We start from the raw sequence: 22,406 nt of genomic DNA, 5'->3' as shown, positions 1-22,406 counted from the left end.
AGTTAGCATAAAATATTCAGTGTTATGCTGCATTCGAGGACGGTAGGAAGTCGGATACATCCAAGTTGTTTTTTCCCAGTTCCGACCTGAAAGCATTCGAGGCGAAAGTAAACAAACAAAATGGCGGATAATGGTAATTGTTTTTATTTTTTTTTATTTTGGTTCTTAAAACTCATTTTGACCTCTATCAAACTCACCGTCTCGCAATTTTGCTTTATTTATTGTTTTTATGTTATTTCATTAGCATTCCATACAGTTCAGTAGTATAATTTCATATCATTTCATGCAGGGAGATAGCGGCATACTGTCGTATGTTGCATCCTTGTAGAGTGAGGGTGCTTTTTTTTTTCCCCCGACTTCGCAAGTAGAATTCAAGGGGCGTTCCCGTACACACTTCCTGGTTTGAACTCGGAAAAGTCCGACTTCAGAGCATCCTCGAATGCAGCATGAATCTTTTTTCTGTTCACGTCAAACATTTGACACTGTCCCCATCTGTGTCTCTTTTAGTCCTCTCTTCGAAACCGTCTGGGATGAGTTCTTTCTATGGCTTGTTTAATAAAGCACTAAAGTTTGTAGAAAGTCAAGTTGAGGGACAACAATCGTAGCCTTCTTTTTGCACCCTTTGAAATCCGTAAATAGGTTATGAACGATACACACACACATCCACCAGCAAATGAAAAACAGCGACAAAATTCCTGGCCCCTCCCTCTTTATAGTTACATTCCTTTACAAAAAAAGTCTACGGGCTGTACGAAAGAGCTTTTGAGGTATTGACAAGAGCGTGTGTAGTACGTGTGTGGCTTCCTGCACAACTTCCTGTGTTGGTACCTCAAAGCATGAATTAATTACATCGTGATGACCGTTTCCTCACTAGCGTCGTCGCCATGGTTACATCCCAAATTATGGGAAGCATTTATTCCATATCCTTGATATTTGTCTCAAATATTAGTTTTTTTTTGTTTGTTTTTTTAATCCACAGTGTCGGTACAACAATTATAACCCCCGCGTTGATTGAAATATCAGCCATCTTGATGATAAATGCGGATAAATTAAACTGATTTTTTTTTTGGTGGCATTTCTCCTTGTTTGTTTGACCAGAGGCCCGAAATGTCCCAAAAAGACAAAAAAAAGCTCCTCAAAACGGATGCGAGGAACTCGTCGTTCTGCTGCTACCCTCTTTAATAAAAGAGACTTACTTCATTTTGCAAAATGTCCGTCCTAGTCGCCAATGTTGAAAAGGGTGATTTCGAAGAAACAAAACAAAAAACCTGTTGCGGAGTAAGACGTCATCAGGGGGCGGGCGGGATCTGCACGGCCAGCAGCTCGTAGGCGAAGATGTTCCAGAAGATGGCGAAGAGCAGGAAGGTGATGAAGGAGAAGACGATGACCCACCAGGAGCACTGCTTCTGCAGGCTCTCCTCGTAGCTGCGCAGGATGAGCAGGCCCATGCTGATGCCCACCACCGCGCCCGACAGGTGGGCCATGAAGCTGGGCTGCGGCCCGGACGACGGCAGCGGCGGTGAGAAGCGCAGCCACACCGCTCGGCCCACCTCCGAGCTCACTGGACCACAGGGGATAAAAAAAAAAAAAAAAAAAAAAAAAAAGGTTAAAAAAAAGTCACGATTAGCTTTGTCTACGATGAATTCTTCAAAAAAGAGGCTTCAAGCCACTCTGAGTTGAAGTTTACTCGAAAAGTAGCACATAAAACAAAGAGAATTACACACAGATCAGCTTAGCTTAATGCGAACTAACAATGCAAAACGCCATTGACATTGATATTTGAAAGATAACATAATACAAGTAAGGCTGCAACTAACAATTCTTTTAATAATCGAATCATTTGTTGATTATTTTGTCAATTAATCAAATTAAAAAAACATGCAATAATTTCCATCCCTTTACTCAAAACCAGGACAACATTTCAAACAAAACTATAATTCAGTTAGTGGTTTGGTCTATAACATGCCAGAAATTTGGTAAAAATTTTGCTGATTGTTTTCCAAACGTTTTATTTTGATTCAACACAAAGATAATCAATCAGCTTTCATGAAAGATTTCAGAAATTAGACAATATTTACTATTGAGAAGCTAAAATTCAAATTTGAAAGTAAAATGGGTAACTAAATGATTATTTGATTATCCCAAATTATTAATTAATGTGATAAATTGATTAGTTACCGACTAATCATTGCACTTTCTTTGTTGTGCCTGCATGACTGTATTATACTGCCCCCTGTTAGCCAACGTTGGCACACCAGAAGGACCAGCACAATTAATTGGATTACAGAATTAAATCATGACATTGCAAACTGTTCAATTCATTACTTTCTATTTAATTATGTTATTCTGTTTTTATAAAAGTACAATACTACAGAGTGCTATTTTTCCTTATTACTAAACAACATTTTGTTTTCTTTGCGGGGCGGCTATAACGGATTAATTGCATTTGCATTCATTTCAATGGGGAATGATGATTTGAGATAAATATTTTGCGATGATTTTATAGGAAATGAGAGGTGCTGCGTTCACGCTCACAACAGTGTGTAAAGCCCGTTTTAAAATGTTAAGTGGCTGTGAGTGTGGACATACCAAAACTTGGTCTAGCTGGCCCCTGCACAGATTTAGCCTGCACCTCGTACCAGATGAAAATAGAATGCGATATCTGCACAATTTAGTTCTCAGTCTTTTGCACATATTTTTCAGCAATTACCTTCAAATGCGGATTTAGAAACAAATCTCTGACTTCACTTTGACTGAGCCTGTAATTGTGGATGAAGAAAAACATGTTAACTTACTGCAAACTAGTGCCAGGATCATGCGGAGCAGCTTGTACGGGCACCTCATCCCGGCCCAGTTCTGCAACGCAACAAGAGCAATCATATGGCTTGATTAGCAGCTTGGCACAAAACATCCCGTTTGCTCTTTTTGAACATATTGAACCCAGAGAGAAGGACGATCCACTTTAACTGGAACGAGCCCCCGACTGCGTGCACCTGGCCGCCGTTCCGCACGGCCCAAGCCGGGGGCACTCTGTTAATTAGAGCTCCACTAATTAAACAGACAAGGGGGCAATAAAGCACACTTATCATCCTACTGGGAGGAACGAACGACGGCATCCTGACGTCGACTATCGGCCTTTTACTCCCTCGGCTGAATCACGGAGCCAATCGCATGGTGAGGAATTGTGGCGAAAGGACCCAGGGCCACTTTTTCAGCCTCCTCCCTGGCGAGCGCAGGCATGCAAGATTAAAAACACAGGATAAAAATAGATGGTGATAAAGCTTTGTGGCAAGACGAGGCCTTCAAAGTCACAATAATACGAGAGATAAATGATTCATATCATGAAGGAAGGAGGTCACCGCAGTGGGAGGCCATTTCAAGTCGGGGAGCGATGGAAATGAGATCTTCTTTATCAAACATGCTGACATCCAACTTTGTGTGGTTGCTGATTGTAATTTTTACACTACAAAGGAAATTCCCACAGAAATTAAAAGCGAATGATTAGCGGATTATCAATCAGACTTGAACATCGCTTGTGCAGTGATTCTCAAAGTGTGCTTTGGCTCCCTCTACAGGCGTGCAATGCAATCACTGGCCAAATACAGTTCAGTTGTACTGTATTAGTAAAATACTTTTGTATTCAGTCTTTAAGGACAGCTGTTTTTAAACTTTTAATGAAAACCTTCATATGAAATCGGATCCAAATTAGACTTATTATTTAAGTACAGTTGTTTTCTGTTTTACTGTATTTTAATGTTGGACATGATGGTACTACTTGCAGAGATATATATTTTTTTTAGGTGGCACTTGGCGTGAAAACTTAAAAGGCCACTCTTTCAGTGAGGTGATCCTCAAAGCACTGTATTAGTACCACTTGCGGAATGGGGGTCCCTTGTGTACGGTAAAAACAAAACAAAACAAAAGAAAACAACAAAAACACTAAATTAAACATTCAAAACTTTGTATAATATTATAGTAGCTGAAACTTTTTTTTAATTTTTTTTTGTACTTTTTTTCTCTCTACAAAAAAATGAAAATACAAATTTGACTTATGCACAATACATTTTAAGGTAGCAGTTACGTAAATATTTGGCCATCAAACAGGGTCCTAGCAACGGATCTGTTTGGCTGGCTAACGACGACTTACTGTTAGCCGGCTATAGCTAACGCTTCTCTGTTAGCTGGTTAACGCCATCCTAGCAACGGGAATATTTGGCCCGCTAACGGCTCACTGTTTCCCAGCTAACGTCATGCTAGCAACAAACGAAAGGCAGTTTGCAAACTTGGACTCCGGACATGAAAGACAAACTAAATACGCACTAGCTCTGATGAGACCAGTAGCAATGTTGTAAAGGAATTAAAATGGGACCAAAGAGCAAAAAAACAAAACAAAAAAAAACTTTTTTTCTGTCATCGGGGTACGGCGTGGGATTCTTGAAGTTGAAGTAAGTTATTTTAAACTAAAAAGGTTCATCTTTACGTGTGTGGACGCGCCAGTGTCGGCTACACTCGGATACGTTTGAACGAGTGATGAGTAACCCATCCAAGTTGATTCGTTCACTCATTTGCTAATGTCAAAACAAACAGCAAATGTGGAGTTTTGGTGTGAGTTTCAAACCTTTATTTAAACCTCAAAAGATGGCCGAGGACAAGCAAGCCCTCATAAATAAAGTAGACTAGTAGCAATTATTAAGCTGAAAAAGTCCTCTGACAGTTGCACACTGAGCTAAAAATGTCCTGTGAGCAGATCGGGTGATGATGATGATGATGATGCTGGCTGGCAGATGGTTGAAGATCTCCCTCAACTAAAAGCGCCCAGGAGGAAAGTCATGTGAGTAAAAAAGGAGACGCGGCTGAAAGGATTTCCCCGACAAGAGGCATACGTAAGCGAGCAAATAAGCTGTTGTCTGCTGCTTCGTTTTTTTTTTTTTTTTTTTTTTTTTTTGGTTTCATTGCTGCGGGGCCACTTTTTGAGGCTCATCCATGCTGGCATCTGGAGAGGGGCCCCGCGCTCCACAACTAGTTAACGTGATTCGTCACATTCCGCAAGGGTGTCGGGGAGTACGCGCAAGGCGTTTCACATATAAAGTCTGACGCACAAATCATACATACGGGGGGAAAAGATGGCTAAAAAAAACAGCAGAACCATCGAGGGAGTTGACTACTTACTTTGCAGGGGACGCAAACCAACGTAACTTAATAATTCATGACAGAGTCTGCTCGTTAGTGGATAGTTGACATGATAATGCAAATTATTAGTTGGATACTGACAGCTGTTGAACTATAATAAAGAGTCAAATAAAAATTGATCATTGCTTGATTTGATTCTACTGATCAGGGGAGGACTCACCCGGGGCCCCGAGATTTCCAGGGCCACCAAAAATTCAGGTACTCGTGGAGGCTGCCGATAAAGGGCAGAATTCCATGCAACTTTTTTTTCGAGTCAATTAGTGGAGCCCAGGTTTCAAAGCAAACATAGTGAAGCAGTGTTTTACTGTTATGCTGCACACCAAAAAAACAAAAAAAACAAACAAATTCAACATGTCCAAAAATCAGGTACTCGTGGAAACTGCTGATGAAGGGCAGAATTTCATGCAACTTTTTCCCGTCAATTAGCGGAGCCCAGGTTTTAAAGCAAAATGGTGAAGCAGCATTTTGCTGTTATGCTGCACGCCAAAAAAAAAAAAAAAAACATGTCCAAAAATCAGGTACTCGTGGAAACTGCTGATAAAGGGAAGAATTCCCTGCAACTTTTTCGAGTCAATTAGTGAAGCCCAGGTTTCAAAGCAAACATGGTGAAGCAGCATTTTACTGTTATGCTGCACGCCAAAAAACAAACATATATGCTCTTATCAATGAAAGTAAAAGCGCTGAGATGATTCACTTTTGTCGGAAGGGAAATAAGAATTTTCTTAAATTCGCACATAAACATCAACCTTCAAAATTTTTTTGATACTTTATAATGTTCATGACTTTTCATGATTTCATTTTGTATTTTTAACCATATAAAGAACTTTATGAGTCAAATGAATGACATTTAATCATGTATGTGCTCACTTGCATTTGAACTGTTTTTTTGTCCGTCCTCGTCTAAACATGACCTGATCTGTTTGAAAAATCCAAGCGCAATCTTCGCCCTTCTCAAGCTTAAATTCTTTGTAAAAATACAGTCGCACTGAAAACCTCCATTCCCCAAACCAGCCCCCACCCCCCGCCCCCCCCCGTGATATCCGCCCGCACTCACAGGAAGCTTGTGACATTGAAATGGTACAAAAAAAAAAAGAAAAGAAAGAAAGAAAGAAAGAAACTCCCCCTGCGCCACAATGGAGGTGAGGACGGCGACGGCAGTTACCATGACAACGTTGGCCAGATGTGCCGAGCAGAGCGCGTAGACCCCGCCGGAGCCACCCACCACCGGAGCGCGCATGTCGGTGATGGACACCGTCAGTGAACCTGCCGGGGGAGACGTTAGACCAAGTTAGAAAAAGAGAAACACATCGTGACTTTTATTTTTGCGTTATCTTGAATGTGACAAATGAAAACGACATTGTCAGATTTTTCATTGTGAGAAGCGGCTGTCCTGTCCAGAGAGCGTGAAAGGTTTTTTGAGTAGGGGAGGAAACAAAAGGGGGTCAGATTACTCATCAGGCAGCCTCACACCAGTCACCTTCCTTTGGGCCTTTCTCAAAATAGCGCAAAAAAAAAGAAAAAAAAGAAAAGTGGGTGCTCAGGGCCGACTTTGCAACTAGAATTCTAATATTTGTTCTATGAAAATATATTCATTTATGCCCATCTATTCTTTTCATTTTGTAGCATTTTGCTCGGCTGCACTGCTTCCAGTCCATTTTATTGTTGTTTTCCAATCAGATGTATGTGTTGCTATGCCAATGTAATCTACCCAGGCCACATGGAACGCAAACTATATAAAAGCAATGGGACCGTTTTTTTTTTAACTAATAAGATTTTTTTTTTGAAATTATAACATTTATTGAACATAGAAGAATAATACAAATACCAGTCAATACAATTTACAATAAAATAAAATCAAAATCAAAATAAAAATAGGTGGAAAAATAAAACAAAAAAATTAATAATAATAATAATAATAATAATAATAATAATAATAATAATAACAACAACAACATTCAGGTAGCTCCAATATTTTTTTTTAATAATTCTGCATGTATATTAATTATTAAATGACATTTCTTGGTCATTAAAAATTTAAGAGACTTAAAATAATTGTTAATTTCAATAAAAAAATAATTTGAAGAAAGGTTTCCAGTTTAGAAAAGTACATTTATGGATTTAAAATTTTCCCAATAAAAATAAATAAATAAATAACCAAAGTTGATATTTTTTTGTTGTTTGATTCGAAAGAAATTAGCAATAGAAATTAGAAAGGATAATAATTATTTAGCAAATATAATCTTGTGTTTTGATTCACACAAATTAATTTTCAATATCCGTCCAAAAAGCAGCACTAATGGGGCAATTAAAAATAAATAAATGTGTTACACTTTCTGGTACAACTTTACAAAAAGAACATTTCTCATCAATATTTACAAAACATACACGTTTTTGGGTAAATATTAGGGCTGCAAATATATCGAGAGAATATCGATATCGCGATATTGGCCAATGCAATAAGTTTCATATGAAATTCTATGCTTTTATCTGAATTTGACCAGTCAAATCTGTCCTCTGATTGGTTGGTCAGAGCAAAGCTCGTTACTGCTAATTTCGATGAGCAAAACATTTGTAGTCACCTACACACGTGAACTGAATACATTCAATAATTAACATTTCTACTGCTATGCTAAACTAGCTAAACATAGGTTAAAAATGGAGCATGTACTGCTGCAGTCCCCCCTGTGCACAAAGTGACATCCCGGAGCCGGTCAGAATTCCGTGCAAGGAGAAATCACAGTGTCAAGATGCCGGCGTCAGCCAACTGTTAATTATGCAAATGAGCTGATAAGGGAAGCGCAAAGAGGGCTGATAAAACAAAACAGCCTCTTTTTTTAATTACACTTTGCAGGCCGAGATGTCAAATCTGTAAGGCGCACAATTTCAGCGCGTGGGCACAAAAGAGTAAACATTGTCTCAAAAGAAGACTTTGCGGGCCCGAGGCGGGACGATGGTGGAAAAGACGGATGGTAATCAGAGCGGCGGCGGTGGCGCTACGCAGTCGTTCATCTCTCCTCGCCGCTGCACCTGTGGGTGCTGATTTTGTCGAGATTTATGGGGTGCAGATGAAGGCTGATACTACACACTGCAGGAGACGGCCCCATTTTTTTGGCTGCTCGGGCAAAAATGACAATTTCCACGCCATATGCGCCAGCTCACCACTGGCGCATCTCTTCAAAGAAAGACCGTCAAACATGAGCAGAAACGCTGACCTACATTGACAACCGGAAATTTCGTATCATATTTGCTCCATAAAGTTACATTCATTCACTAATGGCCACTCCTGGTTGACATTTATTGTCAAATTAAACGTAACCCAAGGAGAATTACGCACGTATTTAAACAAACAACAAAGTTTTGCCTGCTATTAGCTTAAAATGCTAACCCATGATACAAAACACCATAAACATAGATATTGCAACAAAACTCTGGAATTACGTAAAAAATGGAATCAAACTTCCAGGTAAAAGAAAGGAATCTATTCTTCCATTATGTGGAAAAATAACCAAATACATAATTCAGTGGGCGTTGAGATATCAGGCAAAATGCTGTAAAATGGCTGCCATTGAGGCACAAGGTTAACCACTAGCACACCATGCTACCTATTATAATAATAAGAAAGTTCATATAAATAACATGATTGGTTGAGTTATAACCTAAAATATACTTTTTGACCCTAAAGGGTACATGCACACAGTTTAGTAAACCGTACCCACAGTTTAGCACTTCTAAACAGTGCTAAACCGTGGGTACGGTTTACTAAACCGTGGGTACCGTTTACTAAACTGTGGGTACAGATTAGTAAACTGTGGGTACAGATTATTAAACTGTGGGTACAGATTACTAAACTGTGGGTACAGATTGTTAAACTGTGGGTACAGATTACTAAACTGTGGATACAGATTGTTAAACTGTGGGTACAGATTACTAAACCGTGGGTACGGTTTACTAAACCGTGGGTACCGTTTACTAAACTGTGGGTACAGATTAGTAAACTGTGGGTACAGATTATTAAACTGTGGGTACAGATTACTAAACTGTGGGTACAGATTGTTAAACTGTGGGTACAGATTACTAAACTGTGGATACAGATTGTTAAACTGTGGGTACAGATTACTAAACTGTGGGAACAGATTGCTAAACTGTGGGTACAGATTACTAAACTGTGGGTACAGATTGTTAAACTGTGGGTACAGTTGACTAAACTGTGGGTACAGTTTACTAAACTGTGGGAACAGATTGCTAAACTGTGGGTACAGATTAATAAACTGTGGGAACAGATTGCTAAACTGTGGGTACAGATTAGCAAAAAAAAACAAAAAAACAATTCAGACTCTTACACCAGAGGGGCTCCGTATGAAACAGTGCAGCCAAGAAAATGCTACGAAATTAAAATAATAGACAGAAACAATTCCATGAAAAAAAAAAAAAAAATGAAAAAAAAGTTACTCAGCTTCTGTTAGACCCTCCAGTTGCGATGCATGAATATTAAACAGACCCGTCATGTGGCTTCTCCCGCTTAGCGAGGATTTAAGATTTAGCCGTCTCACACTCCTGCGGGAGCGGAGCCGCGAGGTGCGCGATTAATTCCGACGCGGCGGGGCTGACGCGCCGCATCTCACGCACAGATTATTTAGTACCGCCATCATCGTCGTCGTCGTGGACGCCCACAAATCTTCCGGCGAGGCTGCGACATCCATTTGATGACAGTAAAAACACGTCGGTCGGTGCGGTGCAGGCAGGGGTCAACCACACTATCAAAGCAACCTCGCGCTAATCCAGAGAGGAGCACTGAGCCCGTTCTGTCAAACCGAACGCCAAGACCAAACGTTGACTCTCCGCAGCCCCTCGGCTGCAGCCTCAGGTTCGTACGCCGCGTTGTCTCCAAGACGAAGCGCAGACGTGAGAGGCGCGAAAGTGATCTGAGGCCAGACTCTGACAGAGCCTGAGGCGTCGCCGCTCGCTCGCCGTCGCTCTTGTGCAAACTCGGCCAGACAGTAAGAAAGTAACACGTTACACAAAATCCTTTTTTTTTTTACTTTTTAAAAAAAAAAATTATTTATTTATTTATATTTATATTATAAAAAGCATAAAATTCCATATAAAACTTATTGCATGCCTTTGCGATATGCATATTGCAAGGGCCAATATCGCGATATTGATATTTTTTCGATATATTGTGCAGCCCTACTATCCAGCAATTAAAGCTCACAGAAAACTAAGGTAGTGCTAAAAACTGCCTTTTGAGGGCAGCAGTGAGTGACAAAATAAAAATAATAACAAAAAAAAACAGTGGCGGAAACAGAGAGATTCACGTTTTCACACAGTCACTATTTTGAGTTTTTCAGCTAAAAAAAAATAAAAAAATTAAGGTACGGTGCACATTCTGTGCCGTGACAAAGTGTTATCTTATCTCGCTTCACAAATACTACCAATAATAATAACAATAATAATAATAAAACAAGGTTGTGTGGCTGTATAAGGTCCCCAAATTTAATCCTTATATTTATGAACATTATAAATGTCTGCCTAAAAACAAAGAAACACATTTTTGTTCAGGAAAGAAAAAGTAGTGTTTATGTTAAGTGAAATCCAAAATGATCAATTTTAAACAAATAAAAATAATGTTAAGTCATAAAAGTTTGTCTTTATGTTATGTTTAAAAAAAACTTTATTCTTAAATATCACTGTTAACAACGTACTTCCAATGAAGTATCGGCAAAACTGGTTGTCATTTCTATGTTTAGCGGGGTTGTTGGCATCTGTTGAATGTAACTAAGAAAGTAACTTGTAATCTAACTTAGTTACACTACTTTTAAAATCAAAGCAAACTGTAATTGAACTAATAATGTAACAATCTTAGTAAATTTTAAAATCGGGCAATCAGCAAATTAACTAATAAAGTGACTTGTAATCTAATTTAGTTTTTAAATCAAATAATCAGTAATTTAATAAACTAACATGTAATCTATTGTAACTTTAATAAAGTAACTTGTAAGTGAATTTAGTTGTTTTTAAAATCAAAGTAATCCGTAATTTAACTAAAAACGTAATTTATTTGTAATCTAATTTAGTAACTTTTGAATTCAAGCAATCAGTAAAGTAACTAAGTTACTTTTTGAAGGTAACTGTGGCAACACTGGTTATGGGTTCATGAATTAATACCGCAGTTATTTACATTTTATTTGGGATTAGCACTCATTCCCTGAAGGAATTAAATCTAGTTTCTTAATGAGCAAATGACATCTTTTCAAATCTCTGTTGAAAAACTAAAAAGCAATTAGCTAAAAAACGCATGTTTGGAAGCACGGTGGTTCCACAGTATTAAAAAAAAAAAATATATATATATATATATATATATATATATATATATACACACACACACACCGGTTAGTAAATTTGTGTCTGGTGATCCGCCGCCGTGACTATGCAGGGGATTACAGTACTCTATTCCACTGGGATCCCTCCAGCTAAATCAAGCACGGAAGTACTTTGCAATCATTATCACACTATTAACACCATCTTTAAACTCTTCCTCCTATTGTCACTGTTACGGCCCGTATCATTTTTGCATGAGACTGCACACCGAGCGTCTCCCACTCCCCATTAGTTTACCTTCTATTTGCAAGAGAGCCATTTATCGCGTATACATTCAGCGGCCACAAAGAGATGCGGCGGCCAAGTCAGCAGTCCTGCGGCCAAAGGGATGCCTCCGACGGATAATAAAACTCCGGGAATGCCCGATCGGATTTATTAACCCGCGAGCGCCAAACGAGAGGAGGCGGAGCCCGATGAAGCTGCGGGGGCGGAGGCGCAACCTGTGGACCTTTGGAGCGGACTATATACATTACAAAAACAGCTAATGGAATCTTTGATAATTGCACTGGGAGTTTAGGGTATGGGGTCGGACTGAATAATTAATCCAATCGCAATCACTCAAGGACGCATCTGTACTCGCTCCTGCACTCGCTCGTGACTTCTCAGTATTTATTGATTTTTACATTGAGATTTTTTTTAATTACATTGTTGCAACATGCCTGGCGGAAAAAGAGTTCACAAACGCCGGAGAATACATCTTGTACTGCTCCCACAGATAACCGCCGTTCCGAACCGCTGGTGGTTCGGACCAATCACAGAGCGACATTGTGTTTGGGGGCGGGATATGAAACGGTGACGAAACCAGGAAGCCAGCGCAGGGGCTAAAAAACAAACCCAACTTGGACGAATGACAAGGGGGACAAGATCACCGGCAGTTCTGATCAGCTTTGTTGACAGGAAATTTTGAGAGATCGCTACAAGCCTCAAGGTAAACACGTCTACGTCAACGGAAATCTCACTAAACGAAATGCTGACATTGCCGAAATGAAGAATGGACTGATCGGTAACACGTGGACAAAAGACTGTGTAATAATAACTGTAATGTACTGTAATCATGAACGAAACTAAACAAACAAAGCAATGTAGTGGAATGCAATTTTCAAAATGCAAAAGTTACAATTTGGATTTTATTTTTTATTGTTAGAACATCTTAAATACAATTGCAATATTTAGGAAAAAGGTCACGATTTAATTAAAATTAAGAAGAAGACTTTGAAAAAAAAAATTAGTGCATAGTAAATCGGAATCGCTATATTCAGGAAAAAGTCACTAGTTTGGACCATAAAAAAAAAAAAATCTTAAGTTCCAATTCTGAGGGAAAAAAAAAAAAAAAAAAAAAGATAAAAATAAAAGTAAATAAATAATAATAATAATAATAACACTAATAATAATAATAATAATAATAATAATAATAATAAATATAAACTAAAATAAATTACAAGAAAATAAAATAAAAATAAATCAAATAAAATATAAAATAAAATAAACCCGTAACCCGAAAAAGAAACAATGGCGAAAAGTGAAGCGAATACTTTCCGTTTGCACTCTATCCGCTGACATACGTCAAAACCTGTTTTGGTCAATTACCTTTGCATTTTCTTTTTTTGTGTATGATATTTGACAAGCAATATTTTTGAAGTGCACAATTCTCGGGACTTTGAAAGACGCTTAAAAAGTCAGCACCACTCGCTTGGAGGCGGCGGCCCATCTGTCACACGCGCGTTTTGTCTCGTTTAAAAGTGTCGTGTTTCAAACGACATTTAAATATGGCGGCATCCATTTTGAGGTCTCTCTCGTCGCGACGATAATGATGCTGTCAGCTCGATTAAAGACATTTTTCAGGCTGGAAGGTGAAAAACTGTGAGGAGAATCAAGCGGCCGTGAACATAAATCTTCATAGAGTGGGCGGAATCAAGAAATAATGCGCAACTTTCACGTTGGAATAAAACCTGAAGGTTAAAGAACACCCGGGCGAATTAGAGAAAAGCAAACATGGTGCATCAGCATTAAGCTGTTATGCCGCACGCAAATGGAACAAGCAGATATGAAGCACACAGACGCATAAATGAATCTTTTTGATGCACCTTCTCAATGAAACAAAACAGCATACAAAAAAAGAAAGAAAGAAAGAAAGAAAATGATCATATCATTTTCGTGTGAAGAGCGACCCGTCCCCTTGCTTAACTGTAAACAGAAGAGCGGCAGCAACAGGAGGCCTGGGGGAGAGGAGACAAATCCCGTTTCACTCGCATCACATGCTAACTGTAAACACAGCATTTCTCGCTCTCGTCTTGTTTGCCCACACGCGCGCACCACTCCAGTCAAAATAGGACAGCGAGTCTTTTTGCCAGTCAACATTGATGAATCACGTCTCGGCCGCTTTTCTGCGCCGGAGCATGTCGGCTGACCTCGGATATGCTAATTACCGCAGTGCTGAAAAACACTCATTGAAATTTGGATATGAAATGTTTGTTTTTCTTCATGAAAGTTCTTTTCATGACAACCTTGAAACAAATCAGTCTGGAAACTTTTGAGTCAATGGACGCGCACTGGCCACAATATTAGGGACACCTACATTAATTAAATGCAGTGATGATGTATCGACGGAAATGTTCTAATTTCACTCAATTAATGCGGAAAAAGATTATTTCTTTACTCTTGTTTAATCTACCTGTGCCAGCAATGTATAGTGACAAGCAGGACAATTACATTCTCTTCCACTAGATGGCAGAAGGTACCATTTTAACCTGTTGCCATTCATGCTTTATTATTATTTTAATATACCTTTTGTGACATTTTTGTTTAGTGTGTGCTGTGAGATTTTTAAAAAAGAAATCTTAATAAAATCAGAAATATGGTTGCATTAAAAATCGTTAATATTAACTTACAAATGGTGGTATAGCTCTATATTGGTATACTCATTTGAGTAGCGGTTCATGGGCGCCCTCTAGTGGTACATAAAAGAACAACTGAATTAAGTCTTCAAACTGTGCTTAACTCATTTTCTCCCAATAACGTGTAAATACGTTTTTTTTAAAAATGTTTTAAGTGTCCCAAAGACGTATTTATACGTTTTTGTTTATTGTTTTTTTTTTATGCTAGAGCATTCAGAAGGCTTTGATGCAGCCTCTCAACTGCAAAGAACGGTTGCAGAAATGGTAGTTATTACACAAACGGCCAGCAGTTGGCAGCAGAGCAAAGGCGATCAACCAGGGCCATTTAGAAAAAAAGCTAAATTACTTAGAATTTTAAATAGATTTGTGAAAACTGATGAAACTTCTTCTCTCTTCTAATGCTAATTGCTGCAAAACGGAAACAGATAGAAACATACTTTTTTCAATCAACAGCGCTTTGGCACGCCTTTTCAATTACCTCGAAACATGATTAATCAATAACCTATTCCCGCACATAACCTGACAGAACTACCATCGATCAATGAATTGATTACCCCGCCCATCCTGAGTCGAGGTACAAATATCCTCGCCGATGTTTGTTGGTGTGATCAGATGTAGGATGGGGTGCAGTGGGACTGAGAGATTTTATTTTTTTTTCTCCTTGAGGGGTGGGCACACTTTTGATGCACAAGGGCCGCATTTGATTTTTAAAAATGGACATTTAGGCCAAGTCGTGATGAAATCGACGAAAGCAACAAGCCTTCTATTTCCTGCCAAATAAGACATAATCTTATTTCTCCTGCGCGCCTTTGCAAACAAGCATCCGCCAATATGACGCAAACGCGGCGAGGGAGGGACCCGCCAGTCGCCGAGCACATCAGGAAGGACGACGTTACTTGTAGCGGCGATGACAACATCCGTCAGCCGCTGCGGGATGAAACAACGCGGCTTCAATTGGCTTCCAAATGTAAAGTTGTGACAAAAATCACACAGCACGGGAAGGGAACGGAAGGTGAGACACGCCGGGTCATCGGTCACATTTCCATTACAAGCCGGCAGAATTACAAGGCCCGTTTCCTCACTTTCCTCCTCCGTCTTAAGTTCAGACACCAAAAAGCGGCGCCTTCCAGCTCGGACTGATTGGTTTGATTATTGCAACATGTCCTCACCACAATTTAGGAGAAACTGGGCAAAAAGTTCAAGTGGAGTGTTACACACTGCAGTAAAGTGCAATAAAGGAAATTGTCCGAAAAATGAATGCATAAGCCATAAAAATAGCAATTTAGTAGAGAACTGAACAATTAAGGCATGAATTTAGTAGCTGAATGCACAAAAGCATTATATAGTGGAATATAGTTCTCTAAAAAAATATTGTGCACTGTAAAAAACACAACTTGTATTTTTTGGGAAGCGAAAATAGTCATTTCAGTATGGCAGGAATGTTAGTCAGCACAAGAAAGCAAGCAAATTGTTTGCGCCAAAACTATTTGCCGAGTTGTTTTTACTTCTACCTTTAAAGTTGACGGACAATAACAAGAGGCAATTAGTAGTGATGTCACGATAAGGGCAATATCGTGATATTGTGATATTAAAACTGCCACAATATCATCGTCGTCATGTTCACAATAATTAAAAGGAACACATCTGTTAAAAAAAAGTCAGGTTGATTTCCATTTGTGCAGTTCTAGCACCCTCTAGTGACTATTTTATTTGTGCAAATTAATTTTCATTAGGGATGTTTTGGCCTTCTATGTTTAAAATCTATGCTAATTGTCAGATGAAAGGGACCCTAATTTGCTTGTGAAGCAATCAATGAGTGCTTGCACTTGTAATTTATAAATGTATTTTATTTTGTACGGTAAAGCAAATGTGATGAAGATGAGGATTCACACATTGAAATCAATATACTCTATCATATCGTTCCAAAAACTGGTTTCAAATGATTGCTGAATATTATTTTTTTGCAAAGATAATCTCCAATTTTATGACCAATTTGATTAATGACAATGTCTTTATTCATTTTGGATTGTTTTTTAATTGTGAACTAAGTATTCATTATTTTAGTAATAAATTAACTCTTTTACAAATTTTATGCAGACATTTACACTTTTTTTTTTATTTTTCTGAATGTGATTTAAGATGTTTTTCATAGCCACAAGATTTTTTTCAAATATATGTATATTTTTTGTTTGTTTTTCTTTGCTTTTTATTTATTTATTTTTTTAGGTCAAATCCAGGTTTTCATGCTAAATACTTATTGCTGGCTGATCCCTGTTTTTTTTTGTTTTTTGTTTTTTGTTTGTTTGTTTTTTTAGATAAAAAAAAAAAAACTTTCTTTTTGAATTTGGGCATCAATTATGCTTTTCTTTTCTTTTCTTTTTTTTTAAACAATTTGAGGGTCACTCGGGTGTCACTGTATCCATTTAATAGCACAAGTTCAATCACATCGTCTCTTATTCAAACAATTTGTTCAGTCATTGTCAAGCTCACAGAATTGACCTTCCCGTCTGACCACACTGCGCCATAAATCCTGCGCTATTACTTGCACAAACTTGATTTCTATCTATCCAAACACGTGAGTGATGATGTGAAGCCGAAAGGAAAGATGGAAATCCCTGCGGTCTGACCGCGAACGTGGAAATGTAGAACAGTCGCGAAAACGACGACGTTCCGTCCTCCGCCTTTCGAACGAGGCCCTTCATCTGGCGGCGGCGCGGCAGATCCGTGAAGGATTACCGACAAGGACCAAGGACGAGGGCTGAGGTCTGTGCGGGCTCTGTCGTGAAAAATAATTACGAAAATGTTCCGCTTTCCAGCACGCGTGGCAACCAAGGACAAAATAAATGTACGGTTGCCAGACTTTATTTTTGGGAGGATGTAATTTGGGGTTTTCACGAGGACTACTTTGAAAGGAGGCCTGTGGTGCGGAGGAGGTTCTTGCACAGATTTAGTCGTGCTGAACTTGCAGCATGTTTTTTGTTTTTTGTTTTGTAAAAAGTTGTGCACACATGTGCAAACATTTTACTTCAGTTCTTTTCTTTTTTCCAACTTCCTCTTTAGAAAAATGTATTTATCTAGTCTAGAGCTAATTTTTTACATCACAAAAAGTTGACATTTTAACAGGGGTGTGTAGACTTTTTATATCCACCATATAAAGAGAACCTACTCATTTACACACAGATTTTTGCTAGTTGTGGCAAATTTGATCAATAAAAAATCACATTCCACATAAAAATAAACATCTTAATGAAAATCATCTATAAATTAAACTCCTCCTGCCCATTACTGAACTGACAAAAAGCTGGTCTAAGTTTTGGTGCAGAGGTTGTAATGCAATTTTGGTGCAAACCGTGTGCCTTACACCTCTTACACTGAATTGAAAGGGAATGAGAGGAACCACTTCCACCGGCTGGGAATCAAGTTGGATGTGTTCACTCCCGCAACGGCGCAAAGGAACAATTCTAACCAAGCCCGTTTACGAAAACACCAAACAAAAGAAAACTCCAAGCCCTAATATTGTCCACACTGTACAAGTATGCCACAAAGTTTTTTTTAAGCAGGTGCTTCCTCTGAAACTCAAGCTTGTGAAGTCCCCATCACGACGCCTCACAGTCTGTTTCATCTCTCTCCGCGTCAACCCGCCGCCGCTTCCTATTCCGTCTCATTTGTCGGAAAAACAGCAAATGTGTCAAAGTCGTCCGATTCCTCTTCCAAGCCTTCATACTACGATTCAACTCGTAATCCGCAGTTTGACGCCGGCCGGGACCTGGCTGGCAACGAGTCATCTCACTTACCGACAAACGGCAACTCAAAAGTGCTAATGCTCCAGAGAGGAATCCTGCATTAGGGCTGCTCGATTATCGGGATGTAACGATACCGGCAATATCGTGATGTTAAAACTGCCACAATATCATAGACGTCATGTTCACGATATTTAAAAGCTACACATCTGTTAAAAAAAGTCAGGTTGATTTCCATTTGTGCAGTTCTAGCACCCTCTAGTGGCTAGTTTTTTAGTGCAATTTAATTTTCACAAGGCATGTTTTGGCCCTTATATGTATATAAACCAAGTCAATATGTGGAGGAACTCATTGTGTGTTTGCATTAGCGAGTAAGTGCCTCAATATTAAGTGTTATGAGCGATATGAGGTATGAGATATGAGGAGTTATGAGGGAGTTTATATGTATTGCTGTTATGTACAAAAGCACAGTATTGTGCTTTTTTTTAGTATGAGCTCTCTTTTTTTTACAATATTTTGACCTTTTTTAAATATCACCAACCTCCCCACAATATCCTGATAATTATCGTATCGTGAGCTTCACATCGTGATATCGTATCGTGATATTTGGATATTGTTACATCCCTACTCGATTATGGAAAAAAATAATAATATTCACGATTATTTATTTTTTTGGTACAAAACAAGAAAATGTTTAAACATTTAAACATTTAAGACCAATAAAAAATGTAAACACTATAATTAAGTTTCTTTTGGACAAAAAAAAATTACAATAATATATATTTATAATAGTATATGTATTTATTTATTATTGTTGGCAAAAACTTTAAGTTGGAGTGGAGCATGTGCACTCTGCAGTAGGACAATGATTAAAGGTAAAAAAAAAAAATTAATAATAATTTAATTTAAATTTAATAATCTTTTTTTTTTTAGGATTATGCTGATTTTGTAATTGTGGAATAATTGAAATTGAATTGAATTTCGATTAAATGCATAGCCCTACTGCATTACTCTTAAGCGCTCCACATCGGGGTCCTGTGCTCACTCCGTCATTACTGTCAAAATCAATCAAAGCCACAATAGTTCACGATTCTTAAGTGTGCGTGTGTGTGTGAGTGTTGTTTTCACAGAGAGAAAGATCTGAGTGGTGCTAACTCAATTTTATACAAAGCAGGGAGAAGAAGAAATAAAACATTTGGACGTTTAGTCACGTAGACCGAAGAGCCCAAATATCACATTTACGTATTAACTCGACATGAATTAGACTCCCGCTATGCAACAGTAATCAAATGATGCTGACTTTGAGATTTTCAGCGCCCCAAATTGTTCCTGCTGGAAAGGAAGGAGAAGGGCGAGAGATTTGCGCAGCGGGCGCGATGACTTGTGCAAATGCGCATTAGCGGGAGATGTGCATTGAGAAAAGCCACGCGGTGATCAGCGGCCACATAAAAAGTCCACAAATCTCCAAAGTGGCACGCCGGAGGATCAAAGTTAATGAGGTTCCCCCTTCAGTGGCGGCAGCCGTGACCTCGCGCGGGAACACACCGCCGCTGCAAAAGTCCAATCTGGAGTCGGACCGCAAGTTTATGCAAAAATTAGCAGTTGGTTTTCGTTGCAATCGGAGACCGTTAACTTGATAAATGACAGGGAGTTGGGAAAAGTAAATTCGAAGCATTTTTTTTGGGGTGGGGGGAGTGAAACTGCAAACAAAAGGACAAAAGCAAAGTAGGTCAGCGCGGATCTACTGCTGACTGGCAAAAATACAAAAAGAAAGGACCAAATGGGGAACAAAGTCAACATTCTCAGACTCACTGGTGGACCGCAGTTTGTCTGACATACTGGGCCTCTTCTCTGAGCCGCCTAAATCTTTACCTGCTTTCCGTAGCGTCCCCACAAAGCAAAAATAATAGCTTCTAAATGTTCTAAGTGTCCACTAAATGCGCCCACCTTACTATTCCCTGTCCCTCTTGATGTGCATGCACTCAGGGTCAACGGCGAGGCGCTCTAAAGTGGCCACACCCAAAGCCCAGGTCCATGCACAGTCTGGGAAATAGGACGTTAAAAAAAAAAAAAAAATCATTTCTGCTTACTCTTACATCTTCCTCTGTGTGACCTGTGTGCACTCACAACATAGCGCCTTCGTCCACCTGCTGGCTGTTAAATCGGATTTTAAAAAAATCATCTTTCCTCCCTGCTCACTCTTTCGTCTTATCCTGTGTGACATGCACACAGTCATTGCCAACAACGAGGCGCTCGAAAGCAGACAACAGCCCATTTTTCAACTCCCTGCTTGCTCTTTTGTCTTTCTCTGTTATATGCGCACACTCATGGCTGACAACGAGGCGCTCTAAAGCAGTCACGCCAGCAGACTACCCGAAGGGATCCCCACAACTGAATGATCTTCAAACATGTATAATGTATTTAGAACTAAACCTCTGAATTCACATTTAAAAAAAGAGCCACTCACCCGCCAGCACTCCCGCCATATAAAGTAGACTTATTCGTAAGACGCCGTGGACCATCTCCAAAGGGACTCCGATCATCAGCTGCAGTAAAGCGTTGAAGCCCAGCTGCTCCAAGCTGCGTAGGGAGTGGACAGAGTGAGCTTACTGTCATTTCAAAGAAGAAGAAGACGTACTTTACGTACGAGCTTCACGTACCCGACGTGCATGAACATGTAGCTGAAGAAGCGCCACACTTGAGCGCGGTGGCCCGGGTGGTACACCAAGGGGCTCTTCATGAAGTCGGGCTGGTAGGTCTGCAGCACCCACTTGTTGAGCATGATGCCGTAGCACATGAATACGATGATCTACAAGCACAAATAATGGTATAGGGGTGCCACAAGGCTCTGTACTGAGTACGCAGTGATTCGTTAGTGTACTCTAGAGGGAGATAGACTCTATTTTGAAAAACAAACCCTCATTGTAAAGTCGTGTTAATTTTGGCAATGAAAACTAAACAAAAATAATTTCGTCAACACCCATTTTTCACCAGACTAAAACTAGACTAGACTAGACTAGAACCCTCAAACAATAACTGTGACTAAATCAGTATACATTTTCGTCAACTAATGAAGACGACATGAAAATGTATTTCACGTAATAAAAACGGGACTAAAATCTATGGACGTTTTAGTTTGTGAACAAAAACGAGACGAAAGTGATGTTTTTGTAAAAACGTGTCTCTGCTAACCTGTCACTGTGACACTGTCATGTGACACACACCCTTTCAAATCTGCAGCTAATGAGCAACATGCACAAACACATGTAGGTGGATTCACGGTAAATAGTTAAAAAAAACAAAACTTAATTGATTTGCTCCCAATAATTTATATATTTTTTTGTTTTGTTTTGTTTTTTTGTTTTTTATGCTAGAGCATACAGAAGAAGTCTTTGATGCAGCCTCTCAACTGCAAAGAACGGTTTCAGAAATTGTAGTTATTACAAACGGTCCGCAGGTGGCAGCAGAGCAAAGGAGATCAACCAGGGCCATGTTGAAAAAAAAGCTTAATTACTCCCAATTCTAAATAGATTTGTGAAAATAGTTTAAACTTAGCTATACTCTAATGCTAATTGCTGCAAAACGGAAACGGATAGATATACACTTTTTTTCCTGTTGAAAGTAGAGACTTTAATCTTTCTTTTGACAGGTTCCATGTTTTTATAGCAATAGAACACAATATTCTGTGGGCCTTGCAAAATCAGTCCAAATCCAAACGGGATTGCTTCTGTGAAAATGGCGAATGAGTTAATCTGCTGACCAAAAAAAATAAAAATAAAAAAAATAAAAAAAATACAGGGGTTAAATGATTGCTTTGACTAAAATGTTTACATTTTTTGTTGACTAAAACTAGATGAAAAAAAATTATGTTTTCTTGGACTAAAATAAAGACTAAAATGCTAGATTTATAGTCGACTATAATGGACCAAATAAAAACGGGATGATGTTGACTAACCATGATTAAAAAAAATTAACGCGAGATTGAAACTGGACTAAAACTGAGACTACATTTAAAAACGGCGGATACAATTAAGACTATTGTCAAGTCACATGACCTACCTTGTTGTTTTAGTATGAGGGTCTCATTTCTCACACAAAAGAGGACCTCATTTCGTTCCACCAATTCCTATTCTTAGAAAAATGACTCATTGTCTACGTGAACTGTTATTGCATTGTCATCACAGACCATTCAGCATTATTATTA

At 38.9% G+C, this 22,406-nt stretch overlaps 1 protein-coding gene across 3 annotated transcripts in view; it reads right to left on the bottom strand.

Moving 5' to 3' along the window:
- Positions 1 to 1,219: 1,219 nt before the first annotated feature.
- The window catches only part of rhbdl1 (rhomboid, veinlet-like 1 (Drosophila)), a 54,675-nt gene continuing 33,488 nt past the window's right edge, over positions 1,220 to 22,406 (bottom strand). For all 3 annotated transcript variants that reach the window (XM_077502234.1, XM_077502233.1, XM_077502235.1), the window contains exons 4-8: positions 20,863 to 21,011; positions 20,670 to 20,782; positions 6,353 to 6,453; positions 2,796 to 2,856; positions 1,220 to 1,561 (exon numbers count right to left, since the gene is read on the bottom strand). In XM_077502234.1, coding sequence (XP_077358360.1) covers positions 1,290 to 1,561; positions 2,796 to 2,856; positions 6,353 to 6,453; positions 20,670 to 20,782; positions 20,863 to 21,011 — 696 coding nt within the window. In that variant the 3' untranslated portion in view covers positions 1,220 to 1,289. The remainder of the gene's footprint in view (positions 1,562 to 2,795; positions 2,857 to 6,352; positions 6,454 to 20,669; positions 20,783 to 20,862; positions 21,012 to 22,406) is intronic.

This window comes from Festucalex cinctus, chromosome 17, assembly GCF_051991245.1.
Source record: "Festucalex cinctus isolate MCC-2025b chromosome 17, RoL_Fcin_1.0, whole genome shotgun sequence".
Taxonomy (NCBI): domain Eukaryota; kingdom Metazoa; phylum Chordata; class Actinopteri; order Syngnathiformes; family Syngnathidae; genus Festucalex; species Festucalex cinctus.
This window is presented reverse-complemented; position numbering and strand designations above follow the sequence as displayed.